At 32.1% G+C, this 20,981-nt stretch overlaps 1 protein-coding gene across 1 annotated transcript in view; it reads right to left on the bottom strand.

Moving 5' to 3' along the window:
• LOC127721349 (lithostathine-2-like) overlaps positions 1-20,981 on the bottom strand; it is a 178,872-nt gene that overhangs the window by 132,599 nt on the left and 25,292 nt on the right. The window contains exon 2 of the mRNA XM_052228098.1: positions 1,530-1,659. Coding sequence (XP_052084058.1) covers positions 1,530-1,620 — 91 coding nt within the window. The 5' untranslated portion in view covers positions 1,621-1,659. The remainder of the gene's footprint in view (positions 1-1,529; positions 1,660-20,981) is intronic.

The raw sequence follows: 20,981 nt of genomic DNA, 5'->3' as shown, positions 1-20,981 counted from the left end.
TTTATGATAAATTTGAGTTCAAACTTGTGTATCGTTACTTTTGTTCACTTGTATAGTTATAAAAACAAGATGCTCTCAAGAGCCTGAATCGCTCAACTGTAATTTTTTGCTTAAATCTTTCATCAATGATTATTTTTGCTTTTCAATATATATTAATGAATGGCATAAAACTTCCATTGAATTGTTCTTTGTATAGATCTGTCATATTTTCTTCAAAATCAAAGAAATGCATTTTTCCCCTATGTTTCATTTTATCCAGAGTGGCTATGTCTCTTGACGTACAAGAAAATAAAATACAAAATTTATACTAGATACTCTGAAACTCATTCAGCCCAAGTTTGGCTGAAATTGATTCAGCAGTTTCAAAGGAGAAGATTTTTTAAAGTAAGCAATCTAAATGAACAAATTGTGAAAAACTGATTTAAAGGGCAATAACTTCTTAAGGGGACAATTGACAATTTTGGTCATACGAACTTATTTGTAGATCTTAATTTGCTGAACATTTTTGCTGTTTACAGTCTATCTTTATCATTAATAATATTCAAGATAATAACCAAAATCTGCAAAATTTCCTTAAAATTACCAATTAAGTGGCAGCAATCCAACAATGGGTTGTTAGATTCATCTGAAAATTTCAGGGCTGACAGAGCTTGGCCTTATAAACATTTTTACTACCATCAGATTAGCTCTAAATGCTTTGCTTTTTGAGATATAAGCCAAAAATTGCATTTTACCCCTACGATCTATTTTTAGCCATGGCGGCCATGTTTTTTTTACGAAACAGAAAATAAAACACAAACTTTATTTTAGATACCCTTAGAATCATTCAGCTTTAGTTTGGTTGGAATTGGTTCAGTTTCAGAGAAGAAGGTTTTTTAAAGTTAGAAAAAATTAACAAATTTTGTAAAATTGTCCTTAAAGGGCAATAACTCCTTAAGGGGTCAATTGACAATTTTGATCATATGAACTTATTTGTAGATCTTACCTTGCTGAACATTTTTGCTGTTCACAGTTTATCTTTTATCAATATTCAAGATAATAACCAAAAACTGCAAAATTTCCTTAAAATTACCAATTTAGTGGAAGCAACACAACAATGGGTTATCAGATTCAACTGAAAATCTCAGGGCTGATAGAACTTCACCTAATAAACACTTTAATCTCGTCAGATTTGCTCTAAATGCTTTGGTTTTTGAGATATAAGCCAAAAACTGCATTTTACCTTAATGTTTTATTTTTAGCAATGGCGGCCATGTTATTTGACGAAACAGTAAATAAAACACAAACTTTTTTTAAGATACCCTAAGCATCATTCAGCTTAAGTTTGGTTGGAATTGGTTCAGTAGTTTCAGAGGAGAAGATGTTTGAAATAGTTTACACCAGACGGACGACGACAGACGACGACGGACGCCAAGTGATGGCAAAAGCTCACCGTTCCTTCGGAACGGTGAGCTAAAAAACCTAAAAAAAAACCTGAAGAAATGTACAATAGATTTTTCTAGAAACAGAAGTTTAATATAAATGCGTACTAAGCCTCTTTCTTCTATGTATAGATTTGACTTCCACAATAAGTGCCATACACATCATGACGAGAAGTGTAACCATAGCAGCACGTGTCATGATGATTCACTGTCTCTGGTCCTGTCTTGATAATATTGTCTGAAAAATAGAGGATAAACGTTTCAAAATTATACAATACATGTAGTCGTCCGCTGATTTTTTGGGTGAGTAAATAAAAAAGAACTGTTAATTTTCAGTGTTTAGATTAATATAAGGTAGCATAAGTGTTTGCAATCATATGTGAGTAAACCTCTATGGAAAAGGGGTTTGTGATCTTGCTCGCAGTACTACTAAAGGTTCGTTCATATTCAGAAACACAACATGAACCGTGTAAGAGATAACAAGGCCACACTTAAAAAAATTTAGGTTTGCCCAAACCCTACCCAAAGTTGAGACAGTGGGTAGGTAGGTAGGCATTTTCTTTTTTCTTTTTTTTTTGGCAAAGAGAAATTTAAGTATCAGATGTTTATTTGTCTTCATGCCTATCTGAATAAAAAAAAATATTTTCATATCAGGGCAATAAAAGATTTTGAGTAGGCAGCTATATTCTGGGTAGGTAGGGTTTGGGCAAACAAACCTATTCTTTTTTATGGCCCAAAATGTATTGAAAAACACAACATATTTTTGATTCCTGTATATGTTCCAAAAACTAGGGACACCTATTGTTTTATCAATTTTATGTTTGACCTTAAATTTTCCGTGCCAAATAATTTCTTAACAAGCTTCAACATATTTTTCGGATTTCCTCTAATTTGTAATTTAAGTACAGTAAATAGGGAATGTCACAGTATTTGTAAAATTTTACGAACAATTTTAATTCGTTGAACTTTGACTGGAAATAGAATACAATGATGCATTTATCTCTTATTTACCGAAATATTATTGAATTAATTCTTTCAAAAATAGGTGAACCTTTTTATACAGTCTTAGGTCAAAAGTGTTTCACGTATCCCATAGTCCCCTATTAATTCATATAAATACGCTTTTGTTTTAGAACATTGCCAAAAACTAATTTGAAGTCCATTGAATTTTTATTAAATTTTAAAAGATAAACTCACAGATATGAACAGTTTTTTGTATGGTTATTGTGAAATATTTGCACGACTTTTCATTACTGTGCAATCTTTATTTGTTTATAATAAAAATATTGAAATTAACGTTTTCTGTGCCACGGGCCGATTTTAGGCCGATTTGTAAATACTACGTTGACTGCCACGGGCCGATTTTCGGCCGATGTTTTTTTCCTTACGTCGAACAAGAGGCTTCAGTGACGTTGCCTCTTTTGTGAACTATGGGAGTGGCTACACAGACGAAGAACTGTGCCGTAACAAAACGTAACGTTATGCATGCAAAGTGCTTTCAAATTTTCATTTTAGTTGCGTCGGCCATACTTTTATAGAGTATATATATAAATTATTTCAATTTCTTTTCATTTTATGGACTTTCTGCTTATTTTTCTGTTTTGTTTTATATAAAAAAAAATCATATATTAAAGAAATTGAGAAGTTTCACTTATTAATGATAGCAGTCGAAATGTTTAATTACTGAAACCAATTTTGTTGCACTGTATGTGCACATTTCATCAAATAATGAATCTTCAGTAGTGGTCCAGATCCTAATTATGGAATTATCAAACAAATAAGAAGCCTAAACATGTTCGAAGAGCGATTTCAAATACCAGAATGACCGAAAAATCAATTAAAAATACCATCTAGGGAAAAGTAAAGTTGAGTATTTAAAGTGCTTGGTGTGGTGGGTTGTCTTATGTCCTCACTTCTCCATTTTAAAACGATACTTACAATAAAATCGTTTTTTTTTATCAGAAACAAATAATATATTTTTAATCAAGATTCAACACACTAATGATTATATTTACAATCCCGGCGCACCCCCTTACTGCATACTCGACACACTGTCCTACTCCTCCTTTGACCCCCGTAACCATTCCTGTCTGAACAAACATCACAGTCTTTCTCTCGATGACCGAGGCAACTTCCTTATTCCATTTTTATTCATTTTTGTTTTAATTGTCTTGATTTTCGTTTCTTTGCATCATGTGGTCTTTGGCGAGATCCTCAATAAGCTGTTGCGTGAAAGCTAATCTTGACAGTTTAATGTTATCCGATTTATTTTATTGGTATAATGTGTATGCATTGATAACCATACGGTGCATAAGATTAAAAAACTACCCTTTTCCATACTTTTAAAGTTTTTCGTCCATCATTATAACTCTCTGTCATCATATCCATAGGTACTTGGGGACAGGACAATTTTTTTTGGCCCTCTCCCTTTTTTCCAAAATCCATTATTTTATCGTTTTCTATTAATTTCAATTATTTTCGCGTTTTTTTTTCTGTATTATAAGAACATAAAATGATAAATATACTATAAATAACTTGTATTTGCTATTTACTATCAATTCCGTGTTTACTATCCACAGCTGTTACTGATGTATATATTTTTTGGAAAATAGGGGAAGGTAAAAAAAAAACTCGTCCTGTCCCCAAGCACATGTACCTATGATCATATCAGCCAAATCTATGACTGCTTTATAAGTGCTTGAAATGAGTCCAAAAATTTACACAATGTTACTGGGGTCATCAACATCAACAAAAATTTCTAAAAAAATCAATTTGTCAACACAAAAATGAAAAAGAATGTGTCCACACTACACCGATGCCCCACTCGCACTATAATTTTCTATGTCCAGTGGACCGTGAAATGGTGTCAAAACTCTAATTTGACATTAGAATTAAAAAGATCTATCATTTGGAACATGTGTACTAAGTTCCAAGTTGATTGCACTTCAACTTCATCAAAAACTACATTGACCAAAAACTTTAACCTTAAGCGGGACAGACGGACAAACGAACGGACGCACAGACCGGAACACACAATGCCCCTATAGGTGGGGCATACATTTTTGCAAAAACGAAAGTCGCGTGAATCTTTTCACCTAAAAACAATGAAAAATTAGTACGATGTTAAAATTTTGATCTTATTTTTTCTGTAATGACCAATTTGAAAATAACTTACTTTTGATTTTTGACTATTGTTTGGTTGAAATCCATATTGTCGCCACAAAAACGAAAATTTCTCTTAAACCCGGGGATTCATTTTAAGATTATATTTTATAAAAAATTGCTATGTATGGAAAGAAGTGGTGCTTCATTTGTGTTGTTCGGTGTATATAGGAAAAAATCTGTTTTTCTCCAATAGCGAGAAAAGAAGGACAGTGAATGCAAGTTTTCTTTTAGAATATCAAAGTAAATATGATATATAGTGTTCTTTTTATGCAGTCATAAAAAACTATATTTATTGGGTTTTTAATCGCAGGAAAATGTCGAATTTTCTCTGTTAAATTAATGTAAAGTTTACCATAATTTAAACCCAATCACTGCCAATTATATATAACATACGAACGAAAGGATACATGTGCATTTTAAATCGAATTTCTAAATTGCATCCATCTTTACATTTTCTCTTTCAAAAAATAAAAAAAAATATATCTGCTGTAAAAAAAAAAAATACGAATACGGTGTTTAGTTCTCTTGATTTTGCCGCTTTTATTTTTCACAATTAAAATTTTATGGAAACTTTTTTTGCAACACGATTCGAAGATACTAGTTTTTGATTTGGTAAATTTCTTTATAATACAACCCCATAACTCAGAATTGTAATATCTAAAATTTATAAAAAAAAAAAAGAAAGGGAGCTCTCGTCAATAGATATTAACAATTCACCAAAGTTTTATGCAAATTGGTTAAAGCGTTTTTGAGGTACTATATCCGATATGTTGACGACTGACGGACGGACGGACAACGGCATACCATAATACGCCCCGTAAACGGGCGTATAAAAATACATTCCTAGATTATCAAATAATCAAATAATCATGAAATATTTGGTCTGGTTATCAAATAATCACTAAAAAACGCCCAAGTAATCACATAATCAAAAACCCCTTGAGGAAGCTCAACTATCAACTGTTTGTTTGAGCGCTGTGGAACCATCTCTTCGAATTTAAAAAGAAATAAAAAAGTTAAAACCTATGCCCCTGAGATTGTTAATAAAATTATTACCGAAAAAGTACAATTTACTTCTACGTATACGAAATTGCCGTTCAAATGCAATCACTGAAAGACGTCGTACCCTTTTACGCAAAATCTTATGACGCGACGTTATTGTTATCGTCATTGACGGCAAATTTTCTTGTGTACTTTAGAAAAAAACAAGCTTGGCAGTAAAAGGAAAACTGCGAAATATTCCCTGGCACTGAAAGAGTTAACCCTTTGAGCGCCGAGACCAGTTGGAAAGCAGGTCACGGTTTGACCCCAAGTCTATCAGCAACAATAGAGTCACGTGACCGTGAAAATTCAGTAAAACTACGGATGAGACAATCCTCACTTTTACTCACTAAAATACCACTGTCATGGTAAAAACTTATTGATCAAAATAATCTTGAATATACATAGTTTTAACTCGTCAAAACTTACACATCAACTCAAAGTCCTTTATTCTTTATTTTATCTTCAAACTTGAAGTTTGTGTGAAAATTGTCAAGGCTCCTGATCGAAAAATCTAAATATTTTCGAGGAAACTAAAAATGATGGGCTGAATTTAAATTTAGTAAAGCATCTCATTAAGACAAACACTCGATATGAATATCTAGGCAATACAGTTTTGGATACGCAAACGTCAAGTTATGTTCAACACGAAGCGGTGGTTTTTTTGCCGATTTGTGCAAGTAGTTATCTCCCCTTGATATCACCAGTCAAAAATAAAAACCCACCAAAATGAATAAAAAGGGAGTTTATTTTACAAAAATCAAGAAGAAAATAAATGAAAGTCGATTAACAACTATGTTATTATAATATTAAGAAGAGATACTTCCCTACTTTTCAGAGAAGGATTACAGGTAAAAATTAAAAGAAAAAAAAAAATGGTAAAAATTAGATCTAGAAACCTAGCTGAATTGATATAAATTAGCTCTGGCTGATAAAATTTACTTTCAGTTTGTAATTTTTATAATGGGATATGGAATCACTCCTAATGGATTTTTAACTACTTCTAACAATGTTTAATGCAATGAAACATACTGTATACAATTCAAATAATCTTTCTGAAAAAAAAATAGTACTGACCATTTATATTTTATATTTTAATAGTGGAGCTAAGAGTCACAATAGTTTCTTCAAAGTAAAAAAGCCTTTTAACTCAAGCATATTATGTTTCTTAGTTGAACAGTACAATACTGCCTAGAAAATATCATACAGAAAAAGGAAAAGTTTACCAAAAAAATGACAAAAATTCTGTAAAAAAATAATGCTTAAAATTATAAGTGAAAGTGACATAATTCTGAATTTTAAAATCATTATTATTGTAAAATTCAACTATTAGATTAGCTAGCACAGTAGCCCTTGTCCAATTTCTCAGGGTATTTTATAGATTATGAATGTAAACTTTTAAAAAAAAAATAAGGCTTCTTCTCTTCATGTTGCTGTATCTGCTGCTTTACATATTTATAAACAAATAATTGTATAATTTACCTGAATAATTGAATATTAATCTCAGAAATGAAAGTTGGTATGACATATCTTGTGCATTTTACTTTAATAATGATCAATGAATTGATGATTAAATTTGACAAGAATTTGCCATTTGAATAAATTCAATTTTGTAAGAACACATCTCTATGAATTAATTTCTTGTTTGACTTGAAAAGCTAGTGTTCGCTCTTATTAATGTAGCTTACTTAGTGTAGAAATAATTATTAAGCAAGGTTTTTAACTTATAAAATATAAATATAATATTAACTGACCTTCATTTCCTTTTTTCATATGTTTTTTTCCTCCAGAAATTTGCTTTGCAATGCATTTTCTATTGCTATTTTTGTGCTTTTGTTTATCCATAAGTTAGCGGCATAAGCCATCATTAATTTGTCATATTTGCTTCCAATATAAATGAAATTTTCTTAGACCTATAGTTTCAAACGCCATAAAGAAGAACTTTGTTTGTTGTTTCACTTGTCCAACGTGTAAATTTTCACTATGCACATGACCCTGACACATATTTTGTAAACGTTATATGACGTATGTTGAAAAAGAAAACAATGTCACCGTCAATTTGTGTAGGGGATCAAAAAGGGTTTTAATTACTTAAAATGGAGGTATCGTATGGAATTGTGAAAAACAACAATTTTTAATCACAATTTCATTCATACCTAGAATAAAATCAGTATTTTAGAGTACTTTGAAACAGGTACAATGAAAAGAAGTTGAACTTTACTGTTTTGAAGTAGAAACGCAGCCAAAACCAGGTACAAATTGACATGACTGGTGGTCACCAAAATTGATGTATAATAGTAAAAAATGATGGCTTCAAAATTGTGTAGAAATTTGAAATAGTTTACCCCGTTTCATTTAAGATTATTACCGTTCTTTTCCGTATTTGGATACGCAAACGTCAAGTTATGAAAAATCGATGTTTTTGGCGAACAAAAAGATGGCTGAAATTTTTTAGAACGGACAGGATAAAGAAATAGCAATGACAAGCTATTTTTGATATTATTTGTATGACATATTGAAACTAAATTGGTCGCAAAACCTACAAATTTTAAAATTCAATTATAATAAAAGCATGACAAGTTGAAATAAATGCTTTAAACGTCAATCATTTAGCCGATTGATTTGTAGTCTAGTCAATTTAGTGAACAACCTGCAACTAATTGCAACACAAAGTTTTTCTCTGAAAAACAAGTCTGTTACTATCTATGAACAACATAATAAAACTATACAAAAATATATTTTGCGGAAAGTGGTGTAATTCATAAAAATGTTTTGTAGTAAAAGTAAGGTTATATGAGTTGCTTCCCCTTATTTGCCAAAGTTGAAAGAAATAAAATTATACAAAAAATGTTCTGTATTTTTTAAAACAGTTGAAATAATACAATACAATACATAATTATTTCAATTTAAAAGAATAATATTACAATGAATCACTTTCCTGTCTCAAAATTTGTATATTTGAATAAAGATATAGACCGAGATTGTGTTCTGCTGTTTTACAATCCAAGAATCTAATTCTCCAAAATAGTGTCGGTAAGTAACCTATAAATGGAAAACTGTACTGAATTAGAGTAACCAACTTAGTCACATTCTTACTTGGTATTTGAAAGAATTCTGCCCCTGTGTTAAAGGCACAGACAGTTTATTTTTTGTTGGGGGAGGGGTTCCAGAAACACATGTTTTGTTCTTTATAAAAAAAAATGTTATTGCAAGATTCAAAGTCTTTAATGTATTTTTCTCCACAACTTTAGAAAGAAATCAGTATATTTTTTTCATTTACCTTCTGGAACAAACATGTTAAGATTTAGAATCCAACAATGTTTCATAAAAAAATAAGAATGATGAGACTGTTAAATGATTTTATGTTAAATATTTTTTTCACAAATGAAAATTTCAGGCTCCTCGAAGCAAATAGCTACTCATGTAATTTGCGACGATCTCAGTACTCACACACCATATAAATAAAGCTTTGACTGTAACACTGAATCCACTTTTCACTTTAGTTACTAATCGGATGTGTGCTTATTCATATTTTAGTCGGTGCCAACAGTATTTATTCATCAACTGTAATTACAAAGCTTTGAACTAGCTATGAGAACTCAGTGTCTTTTTGTTAATTGGTTATATACTCCGTGCTGATCTTTTTGAGTTGAGCCCTTTCCAACAGGGTTTTACAATTTGTTCTTACGTTGTTTGCTATTTAAATAAAATTGAGAATAGAAATGGGGAATACTGTATGTCAAAGAGACAACAACCCGACCAGATCAAGAGCAGATAACAGCCGAAGGCCACGAATGGGTGTTCAACGCAACGAGAAAATCCCGCACCAGGAGGTGGTCCTCAGCCGGCCCCTAAATAAAAACTGTTCCTGATTATTGGAGGGTTGAGTGCTCGCAAACAGGGTTAACCCTGCACACTATGAATATGATTATCACAAGTCAGTGGCCCTTTATTACTTGGTTGTTATTGTTTGCTGTCTGTCATATTTGTTTTTCCGTTTATTGTTTTAACATTAATCAGGCCTTTCAGCTTTTCGTTTGACTTGTTTTATACTTTGACGATGAACTATAGTTGTTTACATCCACACCCACATCATTGATATCTCTTGTGGAAAGTTTTCTCATTGGCAATCATACAACATCTTCTTATGTTTTTAAAGTAGGGAGATTTTATAATAAGTGGTGGTTTCATTGGCAAGTGATCAAACTTACTACCAAAAGATCACTGATAGAGTTTAGTGGACCTTAAAAGCTAAACATTTATAATATTTTGGCATGAGGTGTATTTTTTTAAATATTTTTATAGTTTCGTTCAAATGAGTTGAATACAGGTCAGCATTCCGGAAGCAGAAAACAGCGTCTTTAACATTGATATATCTGTAATAGTGTATATTTATGAATAAAGAGAGATTTGAGGTTTTTAAAGTCAACGAGAATGCAACCCAAACGACTAACAAAAACCAACAGACATACTTTCAGATTAGACATGACTATCTAAACGCTATCTCTGGCCATCAAAGTCGCCCACAGACACTACAAATTTTAATTCATACACAGATGATGCATGATCATTTTTTACAGTTCTTAGGCTAAAGCTGATTACCTTTTATTAAATTAATTCAATGAGATATATTAAATAAAGAACTTGGTAATGCTTTTCTTTACATATTAGTAAGTATATATATATATATCTTTGACCATAATATTTTCATATAGCAGACAACCCATGTTAGTTCTTTGTCATTACCATTTGGTTGATGTTTCAGACCACCACATACATGCAGGTTTATAGGGTACACACATAAGGCGCTGTTGCTATTAACACTTCCTCCAGGAAGTGATCCCATTAATTCATTCAACAGTGCTTATCTCATTTTCAACATCCAAAATTGGACCACTTTAGTACAATTACTATTTAAATTCAAGCTCTTGAGGTAAACTTATAATCATATTTACAAAGCTGCTCTTGAAATTGCCTTAAACAATATCAGATCTACATTTAATTTTCGATCTATGAGTTTGACTGTCCCTCTGGTATCTTTTGCCCCTCTTTTAATGCTAATTCAGTGAACTAGTATATGTTTCTAAATTTAAAAAGCTTATATATCAATTAAACGTGGATATTGATAGAGCTTGCTAAATAAAATTAGCAAAATCTGCAATCACATCGTCTGTGTTTAACTGTGACTTTATGCAATTCAAATATTGTAAAAGTAGCTAATGAAAAAATACACAAAAAGGACTACAGTCAATGACGATGCAAGGACACTAGAAAAATGACTTTTCCAGCAATTAACATGACAAAATCAAAGTCAGTAACCAAACTAATTTACAGTTATTTTTGAACACAATCATTTTTGTCGAGCCTTCGACTTTTGTCGAAAAAGCAAGACATAGCGATCCTACATTCCGTCGGCGTCGTCGTCAGCGGCGTCCACAAATATTCACTCTGTGATTAAAGTTTTTGAAATTTTAATAACTTTCTTAAACTATCCTGGATTTCTACCAAACTTGGACAGAAGCTTGTTTATGATCATAAGATAATATTCAAAAGTAAATTTTGTAAAAATAAAATTCCATTTTTTCCGTATTTTACTTATAAATGGACTTAGTTTTTCTGCCAGGAAACATAACATTCACTCTGTGGTTTAAGTTTTTGAAATTTTAATTACTTTCTTAAACTATCCTGGATTTGTACCAAACTTGGAAAGAAGCTTGTTTATGATCATAAGATAGTATCCAGAAATAAATTTTGTAAAAAAAAAATTCCCATTTTTTCCGTATTTTACTTATAAATGGACTTAGTTTTTCTGCCAGGAAACATTACATTCACTCTGTGGTTAAAGTTTTTGAAATTTTAATTACTTTCTTAAACTATCCTGGATTTGTACCAAACTTGGAAAGAAGCTTGTTTATGATCATAAGATAATATCCAGAAGTAAATTTTGTAAAAAAAAAATCCATTTTTTCCGTATTTTATACTTATAAATGGACTTAGTTTTTCTGCCAGTTAACATTACTTTACTCTGTGGTTAAAGTTTTTAAAATTTTAATTACTTTCTTAAACTATCCTGGATTTGTACCAAACTTGGACAGAAGCTTGTTTATGATTAAAAGCTAGTATCTAGAAGGAAGAAGGAAATTTTGTTAAAATTTTGTTCCATTTTTTCCGTATTTTACTTATAAATGGACTTAGTTTTTCTTCCAGTTAACATTACATACAGTCTGTAGTTTAAGTTTTTAAAACATTTATTAGATTCATAAACTATCCTGGATTTTTACCAAACTTGGACAGAAGCTACTTACAATGAAAAGATAGTATAGAGAGGAATATTTTTATTATTTTTTTTCCTCATTTTTGTTGAGCTTGCGATTAACAGCAAAAGTAGGCGAGACACTGGGTTCAGGGGAACCCTTACGAATTTTTTGTTTATTATACCTACACGTATAATTACTATAAATACATAACTGAAACATAAGATAAAATTTCAAACTTCCACAAAATGCACATATTTAAAACTGATATTTACTGTGTGTTTGTTTATTCTATATTGTCTAGAGAAACTAGGGGAGGGTTGAGTTCTCACACAACATGTTTTACCCCTGCCATATTATTGCACCTATCCCAAGTCAGGAACCTCTAGCCTTTGTTTGTCTTGTGTGTTTTGTTTATTTTTGTGATAATTTTGGTTCATTTGTATGTACTGGAGTTTGGGGTGGTGTCCATTTTGCTGAACTAGTGTACAAAATAATTAAGGGGTCAGCTGAAGCCCACCTCCGTGTGCCGGATTTACTTGCTATGTTAAAGACCCATTAGTGGCCTTGTTTTCTCTTTGACACATTTCCTGTTTCCATTCTCCATTTTTTTCGTTTTTAAAAACCAAACTAGAAATAACCAAGATTTTAAAATTTTCATTTTATATGCCCCTTACTTAGGGGCATTATGTTTTTCTGTCTGTGCGTCTGTTCGTTCGTCCGTCTGTCCTGCTTTAGATTAAAGTTTTTTGTTAAAGTTTTTGGTCAAGGTATATTTTGATGAAGTTGAAGTCCAATCATATTGAAACTTAGTACAAATGTTCCCTGTGATAAGATCTTTCTAATTTTAATGCCAAATTAGAGTTTTGACCCAATTTCACAGTCCACTGAACATAGAAAATGATAGTGCGGGTGGGGCATCCGTGTACTATGGATATATTCTTGTTTTGTAGTTAGCGTGTAAAACAAAATATTTCACACAACAAATTGATTGTTATTGATATCGATAACAAGAGGAATACATATGCAATAAACATAAGATATTATTGTCTGTCTATAAAGATCCTATGTTAAAAGTTTTAACCATGAATAATCGAATTTTTTATTTCCATTTTTCACAATTTTTCTCTACAAATCACATTTTACACAAGAATAACAATTTTTTAAATACTAATAACTATAGGACTTCTTAAGATAAACATCAGATAGTATTCTCTATTTTCTGTTAAGATCCCAATTTGAAAGTTTTAACCATCAATAACCGAGATATTTTCATTTCCAGTTTTCCGGGTTTTCGGTCTTAAAACATATATTCAACCAAAATTACCCAAATATTAATATTGATAACTAAAGGACTTCACAAATAAAACATAAAATAGTATGTTCTTTTTTCTATATAGATCAAATTTCAAAAATATTAACCATTAACAACGGAGATTTTCTACGTTTCCAGTTTTCAGCGTTTTTTCACTAAAAATCACTCATTTCACCTCAAAATTACTTCAATATGAATAATAATAACTAGAGGACTACATAATACTCTATTAAGATAAGGTTTCCTGTCTTCAACAAGCTTTAGGTCTAAAAATGTAACCATAAATAACAATTTTTCTTCTTTTCCAGTTTTCAGCATTTTTTCTCTAAAAACCACATATTTCACCCCAAAATAACCTTTTCCGCCAATTATATCAATGTATAGTTTTAGTATGTTGTTAGTACAAGTCTATATTATAATTTGCACTAAAAAAACCTTGTGTTGCAATTAGTTGCAGGTTGAGCGATTTTAGAGCTAAATTGACTAGGCTATTGGCGGACTTTTTGACGTCACGGACGACTGTAGCGCCACCTAATTAATTCCCCCTGCTATTGTTGCTGATAGAGCTTGACGACAACGGACGTTTCCAAGGACTTGCTTTCCAACTGAGACTTTGTTTTTCACACTGTTACGTTGCCATACATATATACGTAACGTAACGTAACGTCAACACATTACCTACCAGCACTAGTCCAGTCCTGGTCTCAGTGACTTATTTTCAATTTTTATTTTTTTTTGTTGTCACTGAGTCCAGCTCGCCCTCCATTACCTTCAATGGTGCAAGCTCCCAGGTAGATTACCCGGGGACGATATAGACAATACCAGAGCGCTCAAGTACGAAAAATGTATAACAAATGGTAAAACTTGATAAAATAAACAAGTTACATACCTGAAATGCTTATACACTATTTGGAAACTCATTTTAACAGAAGGAAATCCCTTGCAGTTGGAGCTGTGGAGATCTTGTTTACATCAGTAACGCTATATTACGGAACGTGACGTTTCTACGCTATAACGTAGACGAAACGAATTCAATGTATCGATAAAAATATTTAAGGAATCATTATGACTGTAATATTTTTTCTGTCTATGAAGAAATAACATCAAAAATGTGGTGCACACTGAATAACCCGCGTAGCGGGTTATTTCAAAGTGTGCACCACATTTTTTATGTTATTTCGAATAGACAGAAAAAATATTACAGTCATTTCTTATAATTTAATTCTAAATTCCATTTTAAACCGGAGTAAACCATGAAAAAACGTTGATGACGTCACGGTCACATGACAAAATTATGTCTATGAGCTGATAAACAAAACAACGTCAGCCAATCAGAAGACGCGTTACATCCAAAATTAAATTATTCAACGTTTAAACTCGTTAAATCAACTATTTTGCACCTCAAACTTTTTAAACGTGGACTTTAGGGCACTGAATGCTGCTGGTAAATTATGACACTTTAAATTATGTATGTGTATACCTTCTGTTGTTCAGAAGAAGTTTACTGATTGTGTTTTTTTTTTCTTCCAAGTGACAGAAACCAAATCAGTTTAAACGTTTTCACATATCATGGTTCCTTTCAATAAATGACGGCACAATATTAAAAAAAATCTCTCCATCAATTTATCATCACACTTTTATTTTTTGAACCATTTTTTCAACCCGAATTTCAACGAATAACCCCGAATTTTTATTTGGGGTTGCCGTACGGCTGATAGGCGGCTCTGTCGATTTCCTTGCGATAACTTATATATAAACCGCTCGTTCAAAAGCTTTTTGAATGTGAATTTATTGTTACTGGTGACAAAATGGAGAACAACTTTAATACTGACGATTTTCATCTTCTCTCATTGTTTTAAAGCTCTCGTTGATATACAACTGAAATTCCGGCCTCGTTAAGTCTTTTTTTACTGAAGCAGCGAATGATAAGTCTGAAACTGTTTTTTTTTTCACTTAAACAGTCTTCACGCTGAGTGGCAGCCCAGGCAGCCCAGGCTTGTAATATTGCTCTCGGGCCTGTAAAAATCATATCTACAAGCCAACAGAATCTAACTAAAAATTTTCAAAAATTGAGCTCCGGGCCTGTAGATTTGGCAGTTCATCGTGAAGACTGCTTAAAGTCTTTTATATCTTAATTAGTGTATTTAATTTAACATTGTAATTTAAAGCAATCTAATACATTTTTTTAACTTTCAAATTAACGATACACATACCTGCTATTAACCTTTGGGCCAAAATAAAGTATTTTGAATGGTGATTAATGTGAAACTAGACTTACGGACTAAGTCCAGTTTCCAAAATCGAATCATGGCAGGACCATCTCCGTTGAAATTCGGGTTGAAAAATTGTTAAAAGAATAAAAGTGTAATGATTTATTGATGAAGAGATTTCTTTTTGTCCCGTCATTTACTAAAAATTTACGAAGATATGGATAATACGTTTGTTTTTCTCTACATTGGCTAGAGGTATAGGGGGAGGGTTGAGATCTCAAAAAACATGTTTCACCCCGCCGCATTTATGCGCCTGTCCCAAGTCAGGAGCCTCTGGCCTTTGTTAGTCTTATATCATTTTTAATTTTAGTTTCTTGTGTATAATTTGGAGTTTAGTATGACGTCCATTATCACTGAACTAGTATACATATTTGTTTAGGGGCCAGCTGAAGGACGCCTCCGGGTGCGGGAGTTTCTCGCTGCATTGAAGACCCATTGGTGGCCTTCGGCTGTTGTCTGCTCTATGGTCGGGTTGTTGTCTCTTTGACACATTCCCCATTTCCATTCTCAATTTTATTAATAGTCATGTAATTATATCAGATTCTAGTTTTATTAGTCATAGAAGATATGGCCAACCATGAAAACATTCCTTTACCGGTGTGAATGGTTTTTTAATTTCCATCCATTTGTATATCATTCTATTTCTTTTATTCTAGTAATAGTGCATTGCAAGTGCATGGTGGACACTCTTTCGTATTATTCGAAAAAAAAAACGAAATTTACTGGACTGAAAGAATACAGATGGAATTAGGCAAAAAAGGCCAATACAAGCACACGTTGAAACTCATGATCATATGTAGAAAAGAGTTTTTTTTAGCATCGAATGAGAAAAAAAAATGGTTGAACTTGATTATTTGGCCAAATAACTTTCCCTGTGTTCCAAGTGTAATCAGTCTCTGAAATTCATTGGTCTGTACAGAAGAAATCTGATATAGTTTCGGAAATATTTTAAAAATAAAGTTCTAGCTTTGTAATCGTACAAACGGGTCTCCACAGGACAGCAACATCGGAATGAGGAGAAAGTTAACAAAGGCTCAGAAATACATGTGCACTTGGTTAAGGAAGAAATAAAATTACATAATTCATGTCCCGTTACAGCCTGATTAAAGCCAGACCCCCCCCCCCCCCCCCCCCCGTATTCACTTGAGTCTAAAAAAAAACGCAAGTGGGTACTGGCATTAGTCAGACTGGTCCTGTTACAAATTATTTTCTCGTAATCTACAAGCAAATGACTCATTAATTGTAAGTCAAATGGCAGAAACAGACTAAAAACAATGAGATCTTAAAATCATTTAGGTTTTATATTCATGTTAATTCACGCCTGGGAATTCGGGGATGGTGTGGTTTTTTTTTAGTTGGACATAATGAACAAGTTCAAGGGGGAGACAAAACGACTGAAAGACGATTAACAGAGTTGCCTTATGGGGGGAGGGCATATTGCTCACATAGGCGTCGGGGAAAAGCCCGAGGTTTTTCATAGTCCTATAAGGAGTTTTTAGAACAAGTAAACAAGTATGTATGTACGGTTGTTGTCTGCTCTTTGGTCGGGTTGTTGTCTCTTTGACATATTCCCAATTTCCATTCTCAATTTTATGTATGTAAAAAATAGTGTTGGTGTTTCTTTGTGTGAATAAATAGAGATATGGGATAAATAATAAGATAGCAACTAATGATATCAAAACCACATATATCTAGAAAATCGTGACTAATGTATTATGGACTAGTATCTTTGTACTTCTAATTTGTAGTTTTAGTAAACGTTGGTCCCCTGGATTGGAAATATATATAAGTATATTTAGTATAGCAAGAATTTAATCTATCACGTTCACAACAATAGCCATATTTTAATTATCGTAGTAACATATTTCAGTTTCCTAGTACATATTTGTTTAAGTCGTTAAACTTCTTTTGTTTCTGGATAAAACTCAAACCATAATGAAATAACCTGCTTATACTAAAGTTGCTGCGAATATCGTCAGGTTTATATTTTGTAAATGACAGGTTGCTGGATTTGGCATTTTGATAATATAAAAAGGCACGCATAATACAGACTCCGGCTTACATCTCTTACATGTACAATTTCAAACTGGCACTTTTGCGCAGTTTTTTTTACATATATAGAGGGTGCATATGTAAGCGTAATTTCATTCCACCGTGTATTTATTCCGGGTACCTGTTTTTCACTAGAGAATATTGGATGTAAATAGCTTGAAAGCGTCGATCTTGATATCGTTGTTTTGTTTATATTGACCGGTTTATTGTTTACATACATTTATGGGTTGGAATTAGAATAATTTTCAAGGAACCAGTGTAATTGATCTGAATCAATCTATCCGCCGTTTTATGATATATAGATATTGACATAGAGGACATGATTTTAAGTCGATTAAAACGCAAATGCACTATAAAACTTCGGCAATGCAGTATATGATTATTACAATTAGTGACAATTCAAATCATAAGATTTTATGGATTTGCATAGAAAAATCATTTAAATCTAATTTGTAAATAAAACGTTATTGTGTTTTCATGTGTTCAAATCAAAATGAGTACCCAAACACTTCGTCAATGTATGGATCTGAAACACTCGTGTAATGAATCCCGGTTCAAAATAACTAGTGCAATTAATCCTCGTACAAAATCACTATAGTGTAATCATTCCTGGTTCAAAATCAATGTAATCATTCCTGGTTCAAAATCAGTGTAATCATTTCTGGTACAAAAGCACTAGTGTAATCATTTCTGGTTCACAAACACTTGTGTGAACATTGAATTTCCTTCGATGAAAAACACGAGTTTACTTTGTCAATTTTATACATAAATCAACTATGCAAGTTTAAGTTAATTCAAATACCCCTCAAAAATACCAAGCCCCATTTGTTATATATTTCCCCTTCAAAAAATTTGACGTCAACATTAACATTGACTGACGTTTTCTTATGAAAATTACAAGAAAAAAATAGTGACCTAAGTTTTTATTGCATACAATGACATATGCTAATGTAACTCGATTCAAAATACAAGTGTGCCAAAAAAAATTATATATCGGGAGATATGCCATTCGGTGTCGTGTTACCGTAACGAGTTTTAAGCGTTGAAAATCTTTATCGATACACTGAATTCGTTTCGTCTACGTTATAGCGCAGAAACGTCACGTTCCGTAATATAGCGTTACTGATGTAAACAAGATCTCCACAGCTCCAACTGCAAGGGATTTCCTCCTGTTAAAATGAGTTTCCATATAGTGTATAAGCATTTCAGGTATGTAACTTGTTTATTTTATCAAGTTTTACCATTTGTTATACATTTTTCGTACTTGAGCGCTCTGGTATTGTCTATATCGTCTCCGGGTAATCTACCCGGGAGCTTGCACCATTGAAGGTAATGGAGGGCGAGCTGGACTCAGTGACAACAAAAAAAAATAAAAATTGAAAAGAAGTCACTGAGGCCAGGACTGGACTACTACCAGCACATGCACGTTATCCTCCTTAATCGATTAATTTGACATCTCATACATTCGTGGAAATTTCCAAAATCCTCGGGATTAACCTTTAAACTTGAGTACACGTAGCGGACCTTGCGTATATTCAATGAATTTTTTTTATTTTCGGGTTGGAAATTATAGAATAACTAATCGAAGAATTCAAATAGAGAAAAATATTCAACGAGTGACCGAACAACACATTAATTCACGAATGCGCGTAGCGCATGAGTTAATTATCAGTGTTGTTCGGTCACGAGTTGAATATTTTTCGATATTTGAATTCTTTGATTAGTTATTCTTTTTATTACATTGGCAAATGGCTTTTTTTAATGAAATTAATGTAGAAAATGTAAGGAACTATATCTTTTTTCTACGCATTCACAATTTGTTTTGATCCGACGTTATCGACGTCTTGACAACGCCTATTGTTGTATGACGTCAGAGAGTGAAATAACCACGTTTATTTCACATGTGAAATTATCGATTTTTATTTGACTGGGAAATCAATGTAATTCAATGCTACCAATGTAATAATAGAAGTTATTTTATTTCATTTCTATTTTTTTTTCTAGAATACTATAATAAAAAAACGGCAATATGGAAATAAATGAAGGGTTTTATAACATGATAAATATTACAAACAATAAAGATATATTGAAGAAAATATAGCTCAATTATTGTATTTTGATATAAAGGATTATGCAAGATTTGATATCATCGAGGGTGTCAAAAGACGAGCAGTGTTCTCAGTTTCTTCATAGTTGGCGTGGGTCTGGTTTTTTCTAAAGTACCGTCGATGAAGAGTCCGACTTAACACTTTGCACAAAAATCGGGATACCTACTAGTATATAGCATTGTAATGATTTAACCATCAAAGTCTTGACTGATTGAGCAATAAATCGAATGACAACTGCGTTTAGTGACAAATATTTCATGAATATTCACAACAATAACTTATCTTTTTTTTCTGATAATGTATAATCTGAAATAAGTTTACTTTAATATTACAATTATGTGACTTATCCTTCATTTTGATTTGCCGATTTGGTTTTGAGGAATGTCACTTGTCGGACTAAAGTAGTAGTGAACTTTTAGCACCAATTTTGCTTCTTTTTTAATATAGCCTAAACTGATCATCTAATTTTTTTTTTTTTTTTTTTTTTTGGTATTCAAGTCAATATGTTACATGTCAGGAGCATGCGAAGTTCCATTAATTTGCTAAATCTTTTTTTTTTATGCAACATTTGATGTCTAAATTTGATGTTTATCTGTGGACACAGTGGTTCAAACTGTCTTGACCCTATATGGAGTAAGCCGATTTTTACAGATACTATTCTAGTGTTTAAACTTAAGTTCAGTAAAGAACACAATTACAGGTACAGGTTTAAGAAATCCTTTGCTGTGTTAAATACGTGTCCAACTTAAATCAGTTTTGTCATTAATTGAGGCCTGTCGATACAATTTTTCTATTTCTTGTCGGGATCATTGACATCGAAAAGCTGATATAAATCTCTTTTTCAATGGTGTAATTTAGGCAGATGATGGAAAGAAACTATCTAATCTTAGAGACACACTCTTTTTGCAAGAGTTCATTTAGGAATTTCGGTAGAAACGATATTGCCCCAAATGCTGTAACTATTTTCTTTCATTGCTTCCTACTTTAAGATGTAGATCTAGTGTCTATTTTTCAAAACTAGTAGAGTGGGGTGCTCATTTTCGCCATAATTTTCCATGTTTTCTGCAGTTTATGTTCAGACCTTTAAGTTTTTGAAGTATACTGATATTTCTAATTGAAGATAACATCAAAAGCAAAATATTCTTAGCTTGAAAACGTGTTTCTCTGAAAAAAATCATCTGAAAAGTTAGATTAATGGTTATTTGAAATTTCCTGATGTTTTGTCATAGGGGGACACATATTCGCCGTTTTTACACATCTATTTAAAACCAAATAACTGCAGCTTTAAACAATATTTATCAAATCAATTTCATTATAGATGAATAGCAGACATTTCAAAGGTGTAAAGAACTGAA

This window comes from Mytilus californianus, unplaced genomic scaffold (genome assembly GCF_021869535.1).
Source record: "Mytilus californianus isolate M0D057914Y unplaced genomic scaffold, xbMytCali1.0.p SCAF_12, whole genome shotgun sequence".
Lineage (NCBI taxonomy): Eukaryota > Metazoa > Mollusca > Bivalvia > Mytilida > Mytilidae > Mytilus > Mytilus californianus.
This window is presented reverse-complemented; position numbering and strand designations above follow the sequence as displayed.